The 20,734-nt window shown below is 43.8% G+C and overlaps 2 protein-coding genes and 1 long non-coding RNA gene across 4 annotated transcripts in view; 2 read left to right on the top strand and 1 right to left on the bottom strand.

Moving 5' to 3' along the window:
* The first annotated feature begins 434 nt into the window (after positions 1–434).
* On the top strand, positions 435–8,776 carry DNAAF10 (dynein axonemal assembly factor 10). 2 transcript variants are annotated; one of them, XM_074579278.1, is made up of 8 exons: positions 435–1,009; positions 1,449–1,549; positions 2,464–2,594; positions 3,056–3,157; positions 4,456–4,571; positions 4,921–5,055; positions 6,536–6,633; positions 7,402–8,776. In XM_074579278.1, exons 1-8 carry the CDS (start codon positions 485–487, stop codon positions 7,607–7,609), a joined length of 1,416 nt encoding a protein of 471 aa, XP_074435379.1. In that variant the 5' UTR covers positions 435–484; the 3' UTR covers positions 7,610–8,776. The 2 variants fall into 2 exon arrangements, with proteins under 2 accessions (XP_074435379.1, XP_074435380.1); XM_074579279.1 differs by lacking the exon at positions 435–1,009 and adding an exon at positions 1,157–1,321.
* Positions 2,861–19,788, bottom strand: LOC141740482 (uncharacterized). Its single transcript, XR_012586059.1, has 3 exons — positions 19,046–19,788; positions 16,488–16,587; positions 2,861–4,812 (listed from the first exon to the last, which is right to left on the bottom strand). It is a non-coding gene; the product is annotated as an uncharacterized LOC141740482 (long non-coding RNA).
* C1D (C1D nuclear receptor corepressor) overlaps positions 19,701–20,734 on the top strand; it is a 13,488-nt gene continuing 12,454 nt past the window's right edge. Inside the window, exon 1 of the mRNA XM_074579286.1 lies at positions 19,701–19,853. The gene's annotated coding sequence lies outside the window, so the exon portion shown is untranslated. The remainder of the gene's footprint in view (positions 19,854–20,734) is intronic.

Here is a 20,734-nt window from a genome sequence, read left to right as displayed (position 1 = left end):
AGAGATTTGACACTTCCAAATTTTACTGACATTAACGGCTTGCTTCTAAGCAGACACTGACAGATTTTATTTTGACCCCCAGCGAGGGTTTTCTGGTTAGGTCCAACTACGCAGTTTCCCTTTTCCCGGGCATTATGTGAGATTCCGAACGCTTCCCTGGTCTTCAACAGACGGGACAGGGACACCCGCGAGGAGAAGCGCCGCGTTTCGGGTACCAGCGGGGCAAGCCGGGGAAGGAGCTTATTTTACCTTGATTTCAACGTTTCTTGTTTTCAAGTTAAACCTGATTTGAAGCTGCAAGTGCTCCACGATCGGCGTGAATATTTTCATCCAGTTCTCTTTTAACGGAGTGTACCTGTTGGCCGGCACCGCGACCTTCCGCAGCTCCCCTCTGCCAACCTAGCCGGGGGGGGGAGAGAAAAGAGGGCCAGTGAGGCAAAGGCAGGCCGAGAACCGGACACCGTTCCAGGGCCCGGTGTCGGCCATGCCAGTGTCTCCCCTGCCGGCCTACCTCGAGCGCCTCAGCGGCCACCGGCGGGAAGGCCGGCCTCTTGCTGGGCCGCGGCTCCGCCGTCTCCATGGCGGTCCCCGCCGCCCGCCGTTTCCTCCGTCTCCGCTTAGACAAGACGCTGGTGAAGCCGCCCTCAGCCGCCGCCTCAGCCTCCATGGCGGGGCAGCCGTTAAAGCGGGGCGACAGCTGGGGCGCGAGCCCACGTGCCCTCCCTCCTCCCTCAACGGCCTCAACGGAAGGAGACTGGAGGCGGCGGCCGCCCCTTCCGCTTCCTGCCGGGCCTGGATCGCGGTCGGGCGGCGGCGGGGCGGGATGGCGGCGGGTCTGGACCGGCCGCAGGTGGTGTCTCACGCCCAGCAGGCGCTGAACTACACCCTCTTCGACTGCAAGTGGGTGCCCCGCAGCGCCCGGCTCCTCTGCCTGGGCAGCACGGCGCGGGGCAGCGGCCTGCTCCAGCTCTACGAGCTGCGGGGAGGGCGGCTGGCGCTGCTGCGGGAGGTGAGGCCCGGCCGGCCGGGGAAAACCAGGAGAAAAACACCCTGCTTGGGCACGGTTCGACTGTTAAAGTTGCCGGTGCCGTCACTCGCCCTCGCCTAGGGGGCGCCCGTGGGTGCGTTGTGTTTGGTTTTGGGAGGGGGAATTTGTTTTTCCGCTGCAAATGGGTGGAGACGGCGGCTTCCGAGCATCGTTAGCTGAGCCGTCGTGAGGGGTGTAGGACCGTGGAGCCGAAGTCTCTGCTCTTCTGTACACAAAGAAGTAAACACAAAGTGTAATTGGTGTTTTGAGTGTATTATGCGCCAAATAGCCTATGTACGTGTCCCTGAAATCCACCACCCCGTGGGCTCTCCAGAAGCTGCTGCCGCAGTCTGCGGTTGTGCTGCTTTTTCCCACGTGCTGGCACAGAATATATCCTTTTTCTTTTTTTTTTTCCCAAAAGATTGAAAAGGCTAAACCTCTAAAATGTGGAACTTTTGGGGCGACATCTCTGCAGCAAAGGTACTTCGCCACGGGAGATTTTGGCGGAAACCTTAACATATGGTGAGCACGCATGTTCTGTCAGAGCGTTTCAGTTTGACGCTGTTCATGTCCATTCGGTGGGATGTTTCTGTCGTGGCTGGCTTTTGCATCCAGTGTTCTCTGTGCTGCCCATGGTTGGGACCCAGCCCCGAGCTTTGGCGGCTACTGTATTGGAACCTCTCTGTTTTGTAAAAATAAGGTGAATTCTGCGCAGTGGTTTAATTCGGTGCCTTTCACTTGCCTCTTCTGTGTGCAGCTACAAAACCTGCTAACGTTCTAGGTCCTCCTCTGAAAAGAGGCTGGGTTGTTTTTTATTATTATTGTTATTACTATAATAATATTTCCCTTGCCAAGGAACTATCAGTTCTCTTTTGTTGGGATAGCAAGAGGATGTGGATTAGTCATTAGTTGAAATTAAAAATAAATTCTGAAGGATTCTCAAAGGATGAGAATCGTTGGGAAAGAACAGTGAAACCCACGGCTGCATGCGACTTTCATTTGAAGCTGAAGAGCAGTAGTCAGATCTGGGTGGGGATCAGCGAATAAGGTCATTTTATGTACTTAACTGAAGGTAAAGCTAATTGGAGCATTTTGGTCTGTAGCATGATTCACTTTGAGCCCAACATAAAAAATTGTTCTTTAAGGGTCACTGTGGTGAATCCCACAACTGCGTTTACAAACAGGGAAGTCCAGAACTAAGCAAAAACTTTCAGACCAGTCTAAAGCAGTAGCCAGAGAAGGAATCAAAGACGTGGTTCTTAATAGTGATACCCATATTTTGTTCCCCATATTTTGTTCCCTTTGTTATATCCGTATTTTGTTCCCACTGTTAATCTGAGCTGATATAATTTGTGCTCAAGTTGCCTCTCATTTTCATACGAATCCTGAGTGTCAAGGAAAATGCCATATTGTCTGTTCTTTTCTTTCTTGCCTAGGAATTTAGAAGCTCCTGAAATACCAGTGTATTCTGTGAAAGGTCATAAGGAAATCATAAACAGTATAGATGGTGTAGGTGGCTTAGGAATTGGGGAAGGTGCACCAGAAATTGTGACTGGCAGTCGAGATGGTGAGTTAGTGAACTCTGAAAGTCTTTTCAGTTATTCCGAGAAAGTATCCTGCAAGCTTTGATGGCAGGGCGCAGTCTGCCATCTGAACTAGTTACAAATCCGTTGCAACTAGTTCTTCGTACGCTGTCTTTTCAGTCTTGCTTGGGACAAATTTTCTCTAATTCTTTTAGAAGCTGTAGATAAGCAAAAGATACTGTTGTCACTGAGCGTGGGACAGAAGGAATGGGAAGCAGCATAAATGCAAAATATCAGCTAGAAAAAACATCCTTAACAAATACTTTTGCTTTATTTCTGTTATTTTTTTTTTTCTATCTGCTAAATGCAGTCTGGCTTTCTGGAATTGAAAGAGGTGCTCCTGTGTTTTGAATGATCAGGGTGAAAAGCAAAGGCCTTCCCTGGGAAGGTGAACGCAATGTGGCGGTGTATCCATAATACAAAATCCATTGTCCTTCTTTCCCAGGAACTGTGAAGGTATGGGACCCGAGACAGAAAGATATGCCTGTCGCCAATATGGAACCTGTACAGGGGGAGAGCAAAAGGGACTGCTGGACAGTAGCATTCGGTAATTTATCAGATTATAACCATTCCTCCCTCTAATATGACTGTGCTTTGAGGACTATCAAAGTATTTCTGGGTGTTATGGAATAGCTTATTTTGTGTGGACCAATCGGTAGGAGGTTTTGCTTTTCAATGTTGTCAAATGTATGTGGTTTTAATGTGTTTTTCAAAAGAAGACAGTTTTGTGATGGCTGGGTTTTGGACTCATTTTCTGATCGCCTTTGGTCAGTCATTTCACAGATAAGCTGTGCAAGCTTTATTTCTCTGCCTAGGACTGTAAAAACAGTATATCCAGCTGCGTTGTCCTGATGGAGTGTAAATGTTGCAGTGCGTAAGTTGCTGTTGTAGCATAGTTCCAACTGTGAAGTGTTAAGGCGTTAATTTAAGAGAAGATCCTTGAAGCTAAGAGCTAATTAAAGACCATAGAGATGCTTGATGTGTGCTCTGCGTTTTTGCTTTGGAGAGAACAAGTGGATTGTGTTCTACACAAGCTGGTATTTCTGGATTAGCTCCATTTTTGCCCCTACAGTCAGGAAGTGAGTTTTACAAACCGCTGATAAGTGGATGGATTATAATAACAAAATTGATAGTAGGGAGAGGACATTTCTTGGCAAGTAGGTGCAATTGTAACGCTCATTGCTGTTGATACCTTTGTTTTCTGCTTTGACAAATGGAGAAAAAAGTGGACGTGTATTTTCTTCAATTTTCTTTTGAGTTACTGAAACTTGAGCCAAGGCCAGGTTCATCTTGAACTACGTTCCCTGGGCCAGCCTCTTTCAGGCACTGCTGTGCTTCCTTGAACCTGTCAGCTGGGAGTTCCTGGAGGCAGGCTTCTGCCTGGTGACGGCCGTGGTAGTGCGCAGGGCCTCCCTGTGAGTCTGGGTCTGCAGAAGAGGCTTCTTGTCCCACTAACGTTTCACGCTTGAGAGGCTGGTTAAGGAACCGCTTTCTTCTGTGGTGCTGTCTAGGAAGTGTGTCTAACAGCAGATGAAGATTTAGGAGAAGGAATGTATTCGTATGGGTTTACAAGACCAGCGTGCAGTACTTGGTGTGTGCGGTTAAGGCTGTAATGGCAGGGAGAGTAAGAATTTTATTCATATTTTTAAAAGAAATAGACTACCAATTTTGAAGCTGTATTTTCTATACTTTTCAGGTTTGAAAACCAGACTGTTCATTAATCTTAATATCCCAATAGTAATATTTTTCTGGCATAAATGTAAGTTGAAATTGCAGGTTTAGGATGTCTGAAAGTTACAGCCTAAGGAGGGAGGGTTTCTGTATTCTAATTAATTCTTTCTCCAGGCAATGCTTACAATCAAGAGGAACGTGTCGTATGTGCTGGATACGACAACGGGGACATTAAATTATTTGACTTAAAAACCATGTCACTACAATGGGAGACCAACATTAAGAATGGGGTAAGGAAACTATAAAAGTATTTTTCATTCCAGCTTCTATGCGGGATGGAAAAATTAAAAGGAGTTTGTCTACCTGAAATCTTTCCGGAAGACGTTTCTGCTGAGATTGTACCAAGGAATCGTTTTCTTTAAGTTCACCAAACTGCACCCCTCAAGTTCTTGGTCTGGATAGCATGGGGTATTCTTCAGTGGATTCATGTTTTCAGATGATTTTGTTATTGCCAAATTGGTGATGTTGTCACTGTAAAAATAACCAATGATTAATATGTCTTTACAAATCACAAACCCCTATTTTTTTTAGCAGTAGCTAAATTTCAAGGCTGAATGTATTTTTTTTTTATATTTCCAGGTTTGCAGTGTGGAGTTTGACAGAAAAGATGTAAATATGAACAAGCTAGTGGCCACATCACTTGAGGGAAAATTCCATGTTTTCGATATGAGAACTCAGCATCCAACCAAAGGTTTTGCTTCTGTTTCAGAGAAGGTATGGGGAGACAGAGTATTTCTTAACAAGAGACAGACTGTTTGAATATATGCTGTCAAAGTACTGCGGGTCTAAGGTGACTTGTCTTCGATAGGTAATAGATGCTCGTGTTACTGGGGCACAAGCAGTGCGGTAGTGTGGCTGGTGTGGCCCCAGGTGCAAGCAGTGAAAGGGCCCCTTGCCTCTCGCTGCCAGCACTCACCCAGGTTTCATCCCTTTTATAACCGGGTATTTGGGCTTCTCTGTGTGGTTGCACCTCTGTGCGCTCGGCTGTGCCCCTCGTCTGGGAGTCATGTGTCATGTTTATTGGAGGTCATATTAAATTGTGATGAGCACGCAGATTCAAATCTTAAATATATCCCAAAACAAAGTGAGCCCTCTGCAAACGCTTTTCATTCTGCACTCACCAGACCTCATGTGAGCCATAGAAATCATTGTTTTTCTTCAGTACCAAGCATTTTTGGATTGCGTTGGGAGTGAGTGAAAGAATATATAGGAGAGACTTACTGGCCTCTTTTCTTCCATCTGTGACCACTGCGTTAATTAGTCTAAGTTCTTTATAAAGCAGTATTTTTAAATTTTTTTTTAGTGAACAAAATCTTGTGATAATTAGAGAAAAGGAATTTTTGTGGTGAAGTTCTCCAGGACTGCCTAAATTAGAAAAAGCTGAGTTTCAACTTAATGTCTTAATATCTTTAAATTGCTATTTTCCCTACCACCATTCAAAGCAGATAAGGTGTTAGAAGTACTTTGATAACATAAAAGTGCTTACTGAATTACTGTTTGTAGTAACCAAAATGTGAAAATGGATCATCTTATCTTTCATTCACTGCATTTAAGCTTTTCCTTTTGGACATTTGCAGACAGATATGCGTTAAGTCAGAGTAGGTGCGTTGCAGTTTTTCTCTAAGTGATTTCTGTTGCTCTGTGATCTTGCTGTGCCCTGGCTGAGATTTACATTTGAACTGTAGATTGTTTGTTGTGTTTGCACGGTGTTTGTAGTATATTCCCTTCCAGTAATGATTTTAAGAGATGTCAAACAGTGAAATTAACCTTGTGGTGACTCTGTTACTTAAGAGCCTGGGAATACTGTAGTTCTAGAGCAGTTTCAAAAAACGTGCTTACACACAGCTGCTTTTACCTCTATTTAACCTTGCTTATATGGCCAGTCCGGAAGAAGCTGAAGTGAGCGTGAGCCTTGGCAGGGCTGCTGCTGTATCTCTGCGGAAGGACGGGGTGCTTTGGAAGCCTGACTTGGCTTGTCCTGCATGGGAACTGGCCACTCCTGTGGCAAGTTGCAAGGAGTCCTGTTCCAAGGCCAGAGGAAGGGAATGTACCTCAGAATAGATGTTCTGCTATCCACCATGAGAAGGCCGGGTTCTCTTCGTACAAGTGATTGCCATTTTAAGATTCTGCGTCCTTTCTTGCGAAGCTCATCCATAACTGACTTCTATATGATTTTGATTTTTTTTGTTATTAGGCACAAAAATCTACCATATGGCAGGTTCGGCACCTACCACAGAACAGAGATATATTTATGACGAGTGGAGGAGCTGGAAGCCTTCATCTCTGGAAATAGTAAGTGATCGCTCTCTAGCCTGCAACAAGGGCAATAAGAAACGCACCATTTAATTGCTTTAAGAAAGAATCTTCCTGAAAAGGATGAGGGGGGTCACACTTCCAACCTCAGATATCTTGTTAAAATTACTGCTTACAAATGCAGTAGAAAGGGTATCAATACTTGATCTGGAATCCTGAATTAATTCCTAAAAGAATGTGACAACAGCATGGGTGAATTTTGCCCTTCTCACTTTTCTTAACATAATCAAGATCTAATTATATCCTTATATCCGTCATAATTAAATCTTTGGTTAACAAGGTGATAAATGAAGAAAATGGATTTCTTAAAATTGTCATATGGTAGCAGTTATGTCTGAGAAGAATATTGAAAGCCTGGACTTTTAATGATTCTTAAATTTACATCTTCTTACATTACGTGGCAAAATAATTGAATCATCCTAAATGCAGTGAAGTAAGTGCATTAAGTTTCAGAGGGATAGCTGAGATGAAATTTTCTTGCCTCTAGCAAAAGCCAAGCAGTTAAAAAAATGAAGGGCTATAGGAGAGAGGTGTCAGGATGCAAAACTTCCTGCCTCATTTTTTCTTTTCATTAAACATTTCCTAAGTATGTGATGTGGATATAGCTGGATACGATTATTCATTATTTTAAAGACATATACTTGCCTTATCTTGAAAGCAGAGGCAACCCTTCTCTGTGTCTTTTTTAAATGTGTTTTTATGAGTAAATTTTAAGTGCACGTTTTCCTTTTCTTTACTTCTTGCCAGTGAGTACCCATCTCAGCGCTCAAAGAAGGATTCTGAAGGAGCTGAGATGGGGGTGGCAGGTTCACTCAGCCTCTTGCAGAATGTGACTCTGTCAACGCAGCCGATTTCTAGCCTAGACTGGAGCCCTGACAAAAAGGGACTGTGTGTTTGTGGTGCCTTTGACCAAACTGTGAGGGTGCTGATAGTTACCAAGCTTAACAAAGTTTGACAGGAAAACTAGAATTTCTGACGAGAATGCAATATAGCTTGCAGCCTGTAAATACAGAAGGGATAGCCCTTCTGTTTCTAATTTAATTTCTCCCATATTAAAACTGGATTAAAGAAATAGAAACCAGATCTTTCTATTGAAAGTTCAGATATATGCTGTTAGAGTTGTTTGACTGTGAGGTTTCCTGGGCACAAAACTCTTACCTTCTAGAAATGTGAATTTACATTTGAAATAAAATGTGCCTTTGTGTTAACGCAATCTATAATTTCAGAAATCACTTTAAATTATTTGTGTTCAGTTTAATCACAGTGCAAATCTGTTCACACTTGTTTAATGGCGTGGCTTTTTTATATATAGTATTGTCCATATGCGTGCATGTAATGGTAACTACTATATATTACCTCACAGAAACTCGTTGTGTTATTGGCTCTATCAATTAGAATTTTGTTAAAGTGACTCTCTAATACACTATAGAAACTATAATGAATGCTGAAATATTCAGGTTTAATGGAGTAAGCTTTTTATTGAAGAGTGTATTGAAATTGAACTATTGAGTAAAATGCACTGTTTTATTATTTTAGTTTGGTTTCATAACATGTTTTTATGTTCTGTTGTTTTTCTATCTGTTTGTAACTTGGTATTCTACAAATAAAATTACATGGAGTGTTGTCTTAATACAAACAAAGTATATTATTCAAACATCCAGAGAGTGAAAGAATGAATGTACTTGTATAGGTTTACAAGAACAGTGTGCAGTACTTAGATAAAACTTCCTCTTTTTGCAGCAAAAGTTTCTAAAATTTAACTCCATTGTGAAAAACTTGATAAGGTACTTATTTTTTTTTTTTAACATCGATTCAGCATTTCTTCAAAACCCAGTATGACAGAGTAGCTTCGTTACTGTAGTTTCACCTGAACTTTTCTTGTAATTACCCTTATCTGCACTGTGTTTCTTTTCTGATTTTACCAGTGTGTGCTGCTGCCAGTTTTTAGCAGGCACATCCTCTATTTGTGGATGTATGGTGGGAGTCTTCTTAATTTCAGTAAGCTCTAATGATTTCATTTGTCACTTCTTTGTCTGGTATTTAGCTTTCAGGTGACTTGTATGTGCATATGCAAATTTCTAGTAAAAGCATTTAACTACTTCTGAAGCCAGATTGTTACGGGAAAATGTTGGCTTTGTCCAGGTTAACTACAAAAAAGCCCCCGTGTGGCCATTTGCAAAGAAGCTCTGTTTTCTCACGCTTCCGATTGAGGAATTGTTTCCTGACAAATTCGGGTGAGTCACCTGCACTGCATCAAGCCTGAACCTTCCAGGGCCTGCTCCTCAAAACTAGAGGCTGCTCTGTAAAGAGAGAGGGACCGGGGCTTTATCTCTGTACTGGTCCTGCCACCAACGGGCATCCAAGCAAGATGCAGGAGGAAGAGGAAACAGCCAAATACTGAAAGTTAAGGTAGGGAAAGTGGCAAATGGGGGAAACAGGGTAGAAGCTAGAGACTATTGAAAATAGTAGGGGAAACTGGGTTGAAAGGTGAGAAACTGTAGCAGAAGGACGACACTACGACTGGGATTCAGGTCGTGAGAAATGGCAAACATGCAGACCTGGGGATACGCAATGTCCTCAGGCTGCTGGGGAAAGCTCTGAAAGAGCTTTCTGATCAGAGGTTTCTGATCTGACAGATCAGAGCGCTCTGCCTCTTCAGTTTGCTGGGGACTGGTGAGTTCTCTACTGCTGCAAGTCACACACTAGAGGGTGAGGCAGGTCTAAAAGGTCTGAATGTGCTGATGGATCCAAACTGGACCTTGCTATGATTCTATGCTACTACTGCGTTACAGTTATTTATAGTAAGAAATGAGTGTCTCACTGGCTTCCCAAAATCTAGAAATAACAGCTTGTGTCAGAAAAATGATACTGGGATAGCTAAATCACAAACTTGACAGGAAAATGGGATGCAGATTTGTTCGTGTATTGTCAGTCAGCTCTGTTTTGGTGAGCACGAGGTGACAAGCTTTGGACTGAGAGGCTTCAGATTTTTTTCTCATCTAAGATTCCAGCTAAATACAAGTGAGATAAAATTGTCAGTATTAACTCCTGGGTATCTTAATTTATTAAACCAGCTGAGGAAAAAGAGAGCAGGCACCTGTGGGTAGAAAAGGCTCACAGGCTTTTAAACCTTGTGGAATGGAGAAATCATGAATGCTGGGAGGCCAGCAGGAAAATTGCAGTAAACCATACAGTCGATGTGTTTGTGGAAGTCCATGGCTTTAGTAGGTCACTGATACTCAGCTCTAGCCTGCCTTCAAATTTAGGCTCTTGTATCTCAGGTTTAGCAAGGACCAGCAGGGATGAAAGCCCAGTAACAAACTGGGGGGTATCTGAAACTAACAAAAGCTTCCAGAAAAGCAGCCCTTAGTTTTGACCAGTGGGAATCCATCCCCTTGTGAAGGAGGCACATTGCTCAGCGGCTCAGCTCTGGGAAGGTGCCCCAGCGTGTCCAGAACCATGAGGATGCCCTGGCGAGGTAGGTTCCCAGTGCTGTGGACTGGCACCAAAGCTTCTAAGGCTGAGCACAAAATGTCAAATCCCTGAGCAAGGGCTAATGACATCTGTCCATCTGTCAAAAACATGCTGTGCTAACCTCTTGCGCAGGTGTACATGCAGGTTTTACTTTGGCTTGGCAAGCAAACGGCAGGTTGTGTAGCATGTTAGATGTACACAGTTCCGCAAGTGCCCTTTCAAGGGATGCAGGCTAAATATTCGGTGAAGGTGAAGATTTATGAGATCCATCTGTCTTCCTTAAGACTTGATGGTTTGCTTTCAAGTGTAATATTTAGTATATGATTGATTATATTTTTTTTTGACACAAGTAATTCCATCTGCTTGTGTGCATAGTGTAATGCTGAGAGCATATTCTGAAATTATTTTAAATGTTGTCCCTCTTAGGGTGCATCCTAGCAGGAGGGAATAGGGGGAACTACTGCTCTGCAATCTTGACTGCAGCTTGCTTTGAAAAGCTGGGGGTGTAGAGTTCAAAGAATCAATTCAAGTGCTTTGAGTCTAAAATGCACTGTTCAGAGATGGCCTCCATTAGCTTTGTTCTTTAAATAAAATATACTCACTGAAAGGTATGCTAGACAGCGGAAATTTGTGAAAATATGGTTTCTCTCTTTATTAGTAATTCTGAGTCAAGCACAGAGTAAGGGAAGAAAAAGCTCTCAGTACAGGTACTTGTGAGGGAAAACAAAGAACTCTGAGTGCAGAACTGTGCTCTTGGTGGTATTTTTTATTATGTACTTGGCCTACAGCAAAAATGTCCCTTCCTTATACAAACAGCTCCAGGGAGAGCTAGTGAGCCTACCTGATGGTGGCACAACTTAGAGCAAGAGTTAATAAACAACACTTCTTAAAGCGCCATGGGCCTCCAAAAGATGAAATGCCTGTTACCTCTGGGTACTTAATTTGGGGATTCATTTTATTTGTGGTTTGGAAATGAAGGAATGCATTTCCCTCATAAGTAGCTGTTTTCATGAAAGTACATGACGGTTTGCGTGGCAAGAGTTTGCAAAAAGCTGGGAGCTGGAGGGAAGTATAGATGAATAGTTATGCTGTCCTTGTTCAGGAAAGGTAAGCGTCTGTATCTGTGTACCTAGGAAATGAAAGATAGTTACTGGCTGGAGAGAAGAGCTGTTGCTAGTGCTTGTACTATGCTGTATCTCCTCAGCAGATTGGATTTCTGCATCTCCCAGGCTAAACAAGAAACTTAAGCAGACCAAAAGCTGCCCGTGGCAGCCTAGCCTTCTCTATTTATAGTCCTGCCCCCTCTTGCCGAAGACTGGCACCTTGCCTCTGCAGCATGGAGGCTGAAGAATTTAAATGTGTTCTAAATAAAATCATAATGCATCAGAGATGAAATGCACAGGGCCAAATCATCTCTGACGCAGCACCAAGGAGCACTCTGGAAAACCCCTGCCTTGCCCAGGGCCAGGGAATGGAATGTGCTACCGAGTTTGGCTCTACCGTGAGTGACCACATTTAACAAGTATATCTGCTTGGCAGCGATCGCTTGTTTCCTGTGTAAACCATCCCTGAATGCTCATGGAAGAGAAGAATCTGTTTATGGGCATGATTGAAGCCAGAATATAAGTATGTGCTACACAGTTTTGGTTTTGCTTTTTTTTTTTTTTTTTTGACCAGGTGTTGCCCAAATCCCCAGCTATTGCAAATCAGAGCTTTTTGTTTCACATCAATATAGTTACTTTGACTTTCACCATTTGTACAGGTCCTTAGACATTAGAGCCTGTCAAGGTTTCTGTGCAGGTAGTGTATATTTGGCCTACAGTATGTAGTTTTCATTCCCCCTCCAAAAAAAATTATTTACAGCTTAGCCATGACTTGGACTGAATTTTAAGCAAAGAAAGGCAAGTTATAAGTCTGTATAAGAAGCTGTAATACAGTGCACTGTTGAGGTTTATGAAATACCACCTATTGTCTCTGATTTTCAAAAATTCAGCTGTGATACATAAGGTATTCAAAACCAGAACTGGTAATAAAAGAGCAAGGACAGAAGACAGAACTGAGGAAAAAGTTAAGTAGCATGCCAGCATTTGAGAATTTACCCAATGAAGTCAGAATGGCTCATGTGTGAATGTATTAGTTTATAATTATTGCTTATACCATCCAAAATAGCAACTGTAACTCTGAACTTCAGGGCAGAGCTGAAGCAGGGAATAAATGGCAAACCTGCGAGGTGCGCAGCATATACTAATGTCTGGAAGCGCATGTGCCCTTGCCTCTTCACAACCAGTGATGCTGTCAGGGACATCACAGGACTGGTGCACAGAAGGAAGATGGGGAATTGCATCAAAAAAAGACATCTGTCCTCCAGTGATAACTTCAGATACAGCTTGACAATAGAATTCAGCTCATCTTCCCTAAATTATTGCCATCAAGTATATTCAATAGCAAATAGGGATTGTTTGGCTAAGCTGACTGATTGATAAGTAAGAAGCTACTAACTTGTGGCCTGGGTATTCATCAGTGTAATAAAGTTGTCTAACTGTAATGTTGGTACCGACAAACTGCCAGGAAATACATTGATTCACTACATTTTGGGGTTTTTTTCCCAATTATTAAGCCTGCATTTTCCTGCTCCTGATGCTGTTACTGCTGTATTTCCAGTACTAGGCACTCTGAGCAGAACAACTGCCCACTCCCCAAAGAATCTCCAGGTCACAGTCCATGTGTCTGCAGTGTATTTAAAGCCTTTGTGCACCAAGATACTATGTAGTAGCAAAGACAGCAAATGCGAGTCCCAGTACTTTGGGCAAGGGCAGCTGGTAACCCAGGCGGGAGCCGAGAGCTGAATTCACTTGCGTGCAGTGTAAGGCATGGCTACGGGACTGCCTGCGGCAGCCCAGGTTCAACGCAGAGGAAAGACCAGACAGGATTTCTGTGGAACTCGGCCAGAGCTATTTGGTGACTTGGTGATGTGGCCAGTTCTAGCCTTGGCCATACAAGGCTTTCATTCCTTGCTGGCCTTTTTGGGAGGACCTGCTTCTCGCTGCACAGCCCGCTCTTGCAGTTGCACAGCACTGTCCACAGAGGACAGTGGAAGAGGGTCAGTGTTGCTTGGTGGCTGCAGGAGTATCTAGGATCTAAAGGGCAGTGAGTAGCTGCCCCACACCCTGGCCTTCCTCCTCCTCAGCCGCTAATAAGGCAATTGCCAGCAAAGAGGCAGAGACGTTTTGCAGGACCCTGCAGCAAAGGGGATCACAGCAGAATCTCTCTTCCCTGTAATATTCTTCAGTGTCACACCCTTAACTAGTTGATTTAGGCCAACTAGCAATTGGCAGAATTATTTGCTAGCGTGATTCAGGACTGTAGCATGAGCAGGCAGCGTGGCAGCCCTGCTTTGGAGACCAGCTCAATTTAACAGTGTGGTCACAAGCTATGCCAATTGGTCTCTGAGCCAGAGAACAAGCCCGTCGCTGTTTAGCTTAGTAGTACGGATACAGCTTCGTGTCTGCTCCGGTTTTCTCTACTTCCAAGAGATCCCCTTCCCTCCTGCCTTTATTCCCCTGCCTCCACAATGTTAGTAAATCTTTAGTCACCGCTTCCATGTCTGGGGATGTGGAGAGAGAGCTGAGCTGCAGAACCACGTGGAGGCCCCTGTAAAAATCCTCCTCTGTTATTACAGGCAGTAAAAAGAGCCTGTACATAATTCACTGTTTGGGGTTTCCTTCCCAGACCAATGGCTTCTTCCTCTTTTATCAATGTGCAAGAGGCCACCCAAGGTTGCTAGCCTCTCAGGGTACTTCCTGATCAGAACATTGCACTCTCACCTTCTTAAGCGTGGCAGTGAAGCTGATTTTCATCATTATGAAAAGCCCATCAGCAACATAAATAAAACAAGCACAGGCAAGCTCTCCTTGGTTGCTCAGGATTTTGAGGTTATGAAACATTTAAGACATTCTCTGAAGCCAGAGGATGCGTGGGTTGCAGAATGGCAGTAAGGCCCACAGAACTCCACAGCACTCAAGACCTGATGGGACCTTTTTTCATGGCAGTGATTCAGAAATAGTAGCTCAGCCTGTTTACCGGATTGCATTGTATCAGATGCCCACCGTTACACTGACTGTTAACAATCTAGCAGTTGAAACTACTCTTTCTTCAAAGTAAATTACTGGTTAAGTCTCCAAGTCCCAGCTGCTTCCAGTTTCTTCTCTTACAGGCACGGGCTGCTTACATTAAAACCCACCACTGCCAATATTTGTGTTTCAGAAAATACCAAGGACCTGATTTTTTTATGCAAGCATTTCCATCAGCACAGAAATGTTACTTTATCCTCACTTTGCCCAGACGTGAATGACTCCATGTGGCACAAATCCTTAAGTTGTTCTTATTTGTGGATTTGCTGTGAGGGCTAAGGGAGCTGCACCCTCTTGCCCCCTTCCCTGTGTCACAGAGCATACTGGAACCGTGCACCTCTTCTGCTGCAGTTGTAGCTGTTTCTGGCTCTGATTATGCTGGGATGCTGCTCCAGCCTGTCCTGCATCTGTCCGCCAGAAATAATCCAACACTAGCGATGTCCTCTGTTCTAAAGGCTTTTTCCTCCTGCTCTCTTCATCTTTTGCTTATTGTTTAAGATTTCTGAGACAGAGACAATCTTACGAGTATTTCCAGCCTGGAGCACCGTGAGGCTCAGGTTTCTAGGCAGCACTGCAGCAACAATGAAAAATAACAATAAAAGGCAGGTGCAGCTAATGAAATCTGCTCAGTTCCGTTGCATCCCAGGCTAAACCTTTCATTTTCTGAGTCATCAATCTTCCTGCAGAGATCAGAGAATCTCTCCTTCATGTTTCTTTCTGGCATAGCTCGACCAGGCAGTACTTTGCGGCCTGTTCAGCAGATGTGGGGGACAGACCCTTCCTGCTGCCTTGCAGAAGTGTGCAGGGGCACAGGCCTGTGGCATCTTCATATCCGGCAGTGTTTTCCCTTCCTGACATTCACATTCCCTTCCTCCCACATCCTGCTGTTCCAGAGCGTGTGAGAAACTAAGAGCAGCCACACCAGGTTAGACCAAAGAGCCTTCCAGTCCTGTATCCTGCCTCTGCAGGGGCCATGTGCAGATAAATAAATATAAAACCCCCACCTTTACAATGACAACTGCAATTGGGGTCCTAAGTTTAATTTATTCCTAAAGTTGTCCTAAGCTTCCTGCTAAAATGAAGTTTAGGTATGAAATATATAGTTCTATTGAATTTATACACAGAAGCTAACAAGTGAGAATGGTGTAATTCTAATGCATTTAGAAATAAACCTCAATTTCTAATACAATTTACTTCCACAATCTTAGTGAGAGAGACAGTTATAAAAAATTACAGCTGTATATACTAATTGGGAAGAAATGCAATCTTAGAACAATATCAGAACAAATACTCTACACATGGTAGATTGCTTTCAATTTATTTCTACAGTTTCCACATATAAATATATATAACCTAATAGATATATCTACATTCAGCGAATAAAGCTTTGTATGTAAAGTAACCAGATATGGTACCCAGCACTTCACCACATCCTGTCATTTAATATAGTTGGCATGAACACAAGCTCTTTTGATCTGTACTAACTATCTTTATCTCAGTGTAGATCTCATCCTCCCTATCTTTTATGCTAAAAAAGCTTTAATCAGAGGGCTTAAGCTGGTCTTATTGAATTATATTACTTTTCCTCCCTAAAACAAAGCTACTTCAAACTCAGTTTCCTTCTTTCTATGTCCTTTTACATCTTTATTTTGATTAGAACTGTTATGTTTTCAAAAGGGAAAAGAGTCTGTGTTTAGTAGGTTTAAAGCCATTCTAATTTAATTTGAGTGCAGAAAAAAAAAACCCATGTCCAGAGCATTTTAACAGAAAGGTAAATCTAAGTTCACCTGCGCTTATGTTGCCACATACACTGTCCCCGAGTCCAGCAAACTGTATCACAGGATGGAAAATTTTGGAGGTTACACTTCTTTTCCACTGTCCGAAGTGTTACTGCTACAAGCTTTTTAGTTCCTGAAGATGTGAGACATCCCTGTGGGTTATTCTCAAGACTCTATTCCCCTTCTTACCCTAACTAGTGGCTGGGGAACAAACCTGGCAGCCAGATATCTTGCGCTGTCTTCCTAGACTCACCATCCACCTTGCAATAAATCACTGTAAACTCTCTATTCCTGCCCTGCCTTCCCACTCCCTGCAAATATCTGGTCTCTGTAGAATACAGAGAGAGACATAAGTTACCATAAACATGCCACTGAGCCAGGCAGCTGCCTGTAACTGTCCTTTTGCAAGTATCTGTCTTCTGATATGCCAGAGGAAACATCAGGTACTCACCCCTCTTCCACTGCGTGGCAAGTGCACGTAAGCAGGCAGGTACGGGCGAGCAGATGGATAATGTTCATGCTTCAGCTTACTCTTCTGGTAACTTGCTGGTCTGTCCACACATCACATTTCAAATTCATTAGATTACATTGCAAAGAAACAGGCCTCACAATCACAAAATGCCTAGCCTGGAAATGCACAATGTGGCCAACGCCCTTCAGACGCAAGTGTCCTATACATACTGACAACTCCCAAACTGGTTTGCTTGCTTCGACATGGGATTTTAAAAGGTACTGTTTCATACTCTGCTTTTTAATGACTTTGGCCATAACTTGACTTTAAACATGCTAGGCCAGCAACTGTCGTGAAATGGTCTGCAGCTCAGGTAATGCAGGTGCAGACTAACTCACTCTTGAAATAGTTTAAAATGTGATGTTGCACAAGTTTAGACAAATGCATTCTAAGTGCAAGCTATAGACACAAAATTTCTCGGTTTAGTTTCAACACAAGGTAGCTGTACTCTCACTGACTTAATCTCATTTAAGTCTGCATCGGTTCAGCATTTTCAACTGGTCGCTGAACATCTAGAGGTTTAAGACAGAGAGTGGCAATAAAAAAGGGAACGTTCTCTGTGTTTGGATATACTGGCATTCCAGTAATTGCCAGAAAGGGCTTATGGTGGACAGCTGATAAAAGTGTCTACTTAGAAAGGCTGAATTATTTAATGAAGTATCTTTGCTGCTCTCATTAAGACTCACACTGAAAGGCCAAAAAGAGCGATTAGTGTCAGAAGAAGCTGGACTTGCAGATGAAGAAATTCTGTTGCTTTATTTTCTCCCTTAGGATGACTACAGATGCCTATTAACAAACACCTTTTGCTTTTGGTCTGATTTTAGCATCTATATTTTCATTCTGCCAATGATTCACGGAATCACGGAATTTCAGAGTTGGAAGGGACCTCTAGAGATCATCTAGTCCAACTCCCCTGCTAAAGCAGGATTGCCTAGGGTACATTACTCAGGGCTGCATCCAGGCGGGTCTTGAAAGTCTCCAGAGAAGGGGACTCCACAACCTCCTTGGGCAGCCTGTTCCAGTGCTCTGTCACCCTCACCGTAAAGAAGTTTTATTTCATATTTGATCGGAACTTCCTATGTTCACTAACCTTGTTATTACGAGTACCTTCAAGCATCCTTCTTTGTATTCACACCAGATTCAGAACAGAAGAATCTAGGCTATTTTTTTTATTTATCTTGTCTCTTATATGAGCATCTCCAAAAGCTTTTTCAGTAGCAAATCTGTATCAAAGGTAAACCGCTAGAAGGAGACAGAGAGCCACACTGCATCATCACAAAACTCTCCGAGTCCAACCTGTACTGCATTAGTGCTGTAGGTGGTTACAATCTTCTACAGAGTTGGCTGAATCTGAGCATTAATCAGCATGTGTTGCATTTTCCTTTGATCTTGTAATTGAAACAAAATTTTGGGTTTAGGAAATAAGACTCTGGCAGAAACTTCCTACCTAATGTTTGGTAAATCAATTAGTCTATCGATCAACTTCCCTCTCTGTATTTCCCAACCTGTGGTATGTGAATACTGAGGTAAGAATGAATTAAATATGTCGAGTGTTTTGAGGTCCTTGGAGACGCTTGGCACACTGGAAGTGCAAAGTAAAGTGCAGGTCTTGCTATTTCTCTGCTACCCTTCAAACTGTTGCATTGCTGAATTTTTTGAAAAAAATCTCTCCTGAATTCCCTTTTACCTACAGTGCATAATTCTGTAGTTGTACTAGTAATAATGAGCAAGATAAGATAAAATAATTAAGAGTGTGTTTTTTGAAAATAAGAAATATTTATGAAAATTCAGTGAAACATTATATTATTACACTAAAATATTAGCAGAAAGTAGGGATACCTTTCCTCGCCCCAGTGGTTCTACTATCTGTATGTGTGCCCCACATACAGCTGAAAGGCTCTTAAAGAATCCCTGTGTTTGCTGCTTTCATAAATACTCTGTTATAAAAAAAAAATTTGTATTGCTTTTGCAGCCATTTTTGGTTGAAACTGAAAACCTAAACCTCTAAATCTCCTGGAGGAAAAGGAGATGACAAAATGTAAACAAATAACTACTCCCTCTGAAGATCTTCAGATATGCCTCCAACTGGGAGTAGGGCAAAAGACTCTAATTTGCTGTTCATACTGATTTAATTAGAATAGACATAGTATAGCACTTAGACGTAAATGAACTTATTAAAAGGAAGCTCACTGTTGCAATATCTTACATTGCATTGAAGGCACAGAGAAGTGTACTGAAGCCGGATAAGACCCCAAACTAGATTCTAGTCCTGTTATGCTTACGAATATACTCTTCCATTTTCCCCAGCCTTGACCTCGACCTTCTTCAGACTGGACCTGTTTTCCTCTTCCTCTAGAAACCCTGATGCTGAGTAAGCCAGCTCAGCACATTCCCTTCAGGCAACCAGCCATGACTTAATCAGCCACATACACTCCTGCGTAACCTATAGTTGAGAACAGGCCCCCTTCAACCACACTGAAGGATTCCAGTGATCCTACCTTAATCTGCCTTGGAGGGAACAGGCTGCAGGCTTCAGTTACAATAAGCTTCAGATGAGACTGTGAGCAGAAAGGAGGCAAAAAAGGCCTCTGGCTAGTAATGCCAATATTTTTGATGTGGATATTGACTTCTGTTTTACTATTTATCAGAATGTAAGTCTGTAAAAGGCAGATCTTATCAGATGTGTTTGTAACAGATGTGTTTGTAACAGTCTTCCAAAACAGCAAGCTCTCACCATGGAGAAATATTAATCCACTGCATTTTGAACCCGCATTTATTTGCTGGGAATCTTCGGGAGAAAAACCAGTGGAAATTACAACCAGTAACAGCACTGGAGACCAACCCTCATTCGAGGATGCGGTGACGATATGTAACGTCAGTGAGAATGGACGCTCTCCCCCTGGGATGCCTTGGTGTAGCCAAGGAACCTCTGGCACTAAGGGACCATCACTCAAACCAGTTCGTGCCTCCCTTTTTCCAGGACGCAACGAGAAGCGCGTGGGAACAGCCGGAGACACGCCGCCTCTTCACCTCCTCCACCTAAACGGCCTGGCTGCCGAAAAGCGCGTTTTCTGCCCTAAAAGAGCTTCTTGTCGTTACGGACGGAAGTCGCCGTCATCGCCGTACCTGGCACGTCACCGGTACCGCGGCTCCCCAGAAGCGGTTACTCGACCCAGCACCGCCCCACGGCGGACACGCGTGCGCCAAAGCCCGCCTACCTGCACTGACGTCACCGCTGCGCGCCGGAACAGGCCCCGCCCCGGGTGCCGCTCTGCCCCGGTCGGCCGCCTGCCTGCCCGCCCGGAGGTAAGAGCCGCTCCTCCCGCCTCTCCCGTGTCCGCACCCCACGCGTGGGGCTGCACAGGCACCCCTCACCCCCCGGATGGGCCTGCCCGCTCCCCCCCCGCTCCCCCGGGTGGTTTGGCGCGGCCGGTGGGCCGGGGTGCCGGTGGCGGGCCTGGGCCTGGGCCATGGACATGGAGGTCCGTCCTTGGCGTGGGAGTTGTTGTCCACGCAGTCAGATCGCTCCGTGTGGTTTAATTTTTTTTTTTTAGAGGCGTTTGTAAAGAGGGAGGTGGGAAGTTGTGACCGAACACATTTGGGAAGTCAGGTTTGATGTCAGAATCCTGTTCAAAATTCAACCATGTCTGTAAAGGGTGGGTAAGGTGTTCCGTCTGTCACAAAGAGGTGTCAGAACAGGAGATTTTGGTTATAAAGTGTTGGGAAAGCCTTGGTTTTCACACACTTCTACTTCACCTGGTGTGCATGTGATGGAGGGACCTGTGTGTGGCCCAAGAGCTGAACCAGGCTTCCAGGGGAGCTCTAAGTCCACATTAAACTGTCCAGGTTGTTCTCTTGTCACTGTCCCAAATGCGGGGACCCCCCTCCGTAACTTCCCAGAACTGAGGGTGATGTGTGCAGTACAGTTTAACGCATGGTTTGTATAGTTACATGCGAGAAAGAGAATACGGGCTATCGGCTTCTCAGCTGGTGCCATGCCTTGAGGATGGCAGGTTCTACTGTAGGCAGTAAACAGTGACGTTCCTATTAAATGTCAATAAAATAGTGTTGCAGAGGAAGGAGCCTTGAGAACTTGGTAACTGTTGTTAGAAGAGCACGGCTTTCAAAGAGAAGATGCAGTTTGCATGTACAGGCCATGGTTAAAATAGTCTAGCACCGCTCTTTTC

The sequence above is a fragment of the Larus michahellis genome, chromosome 3, assembly GCF_964199755.1.
Source record: "Larus michahellis chromosome 3, bLarMic1.1, whole genome shotgun sequence".
Lineage (NCBI taxonomy): Eukaryota > Metazoa > Chordata > Aves > Charadriiformes > Laridae > Larus > Larus michahellis.
This window is presented reverse-complemented; position numbering and strand designations above follow the sequence as displayed.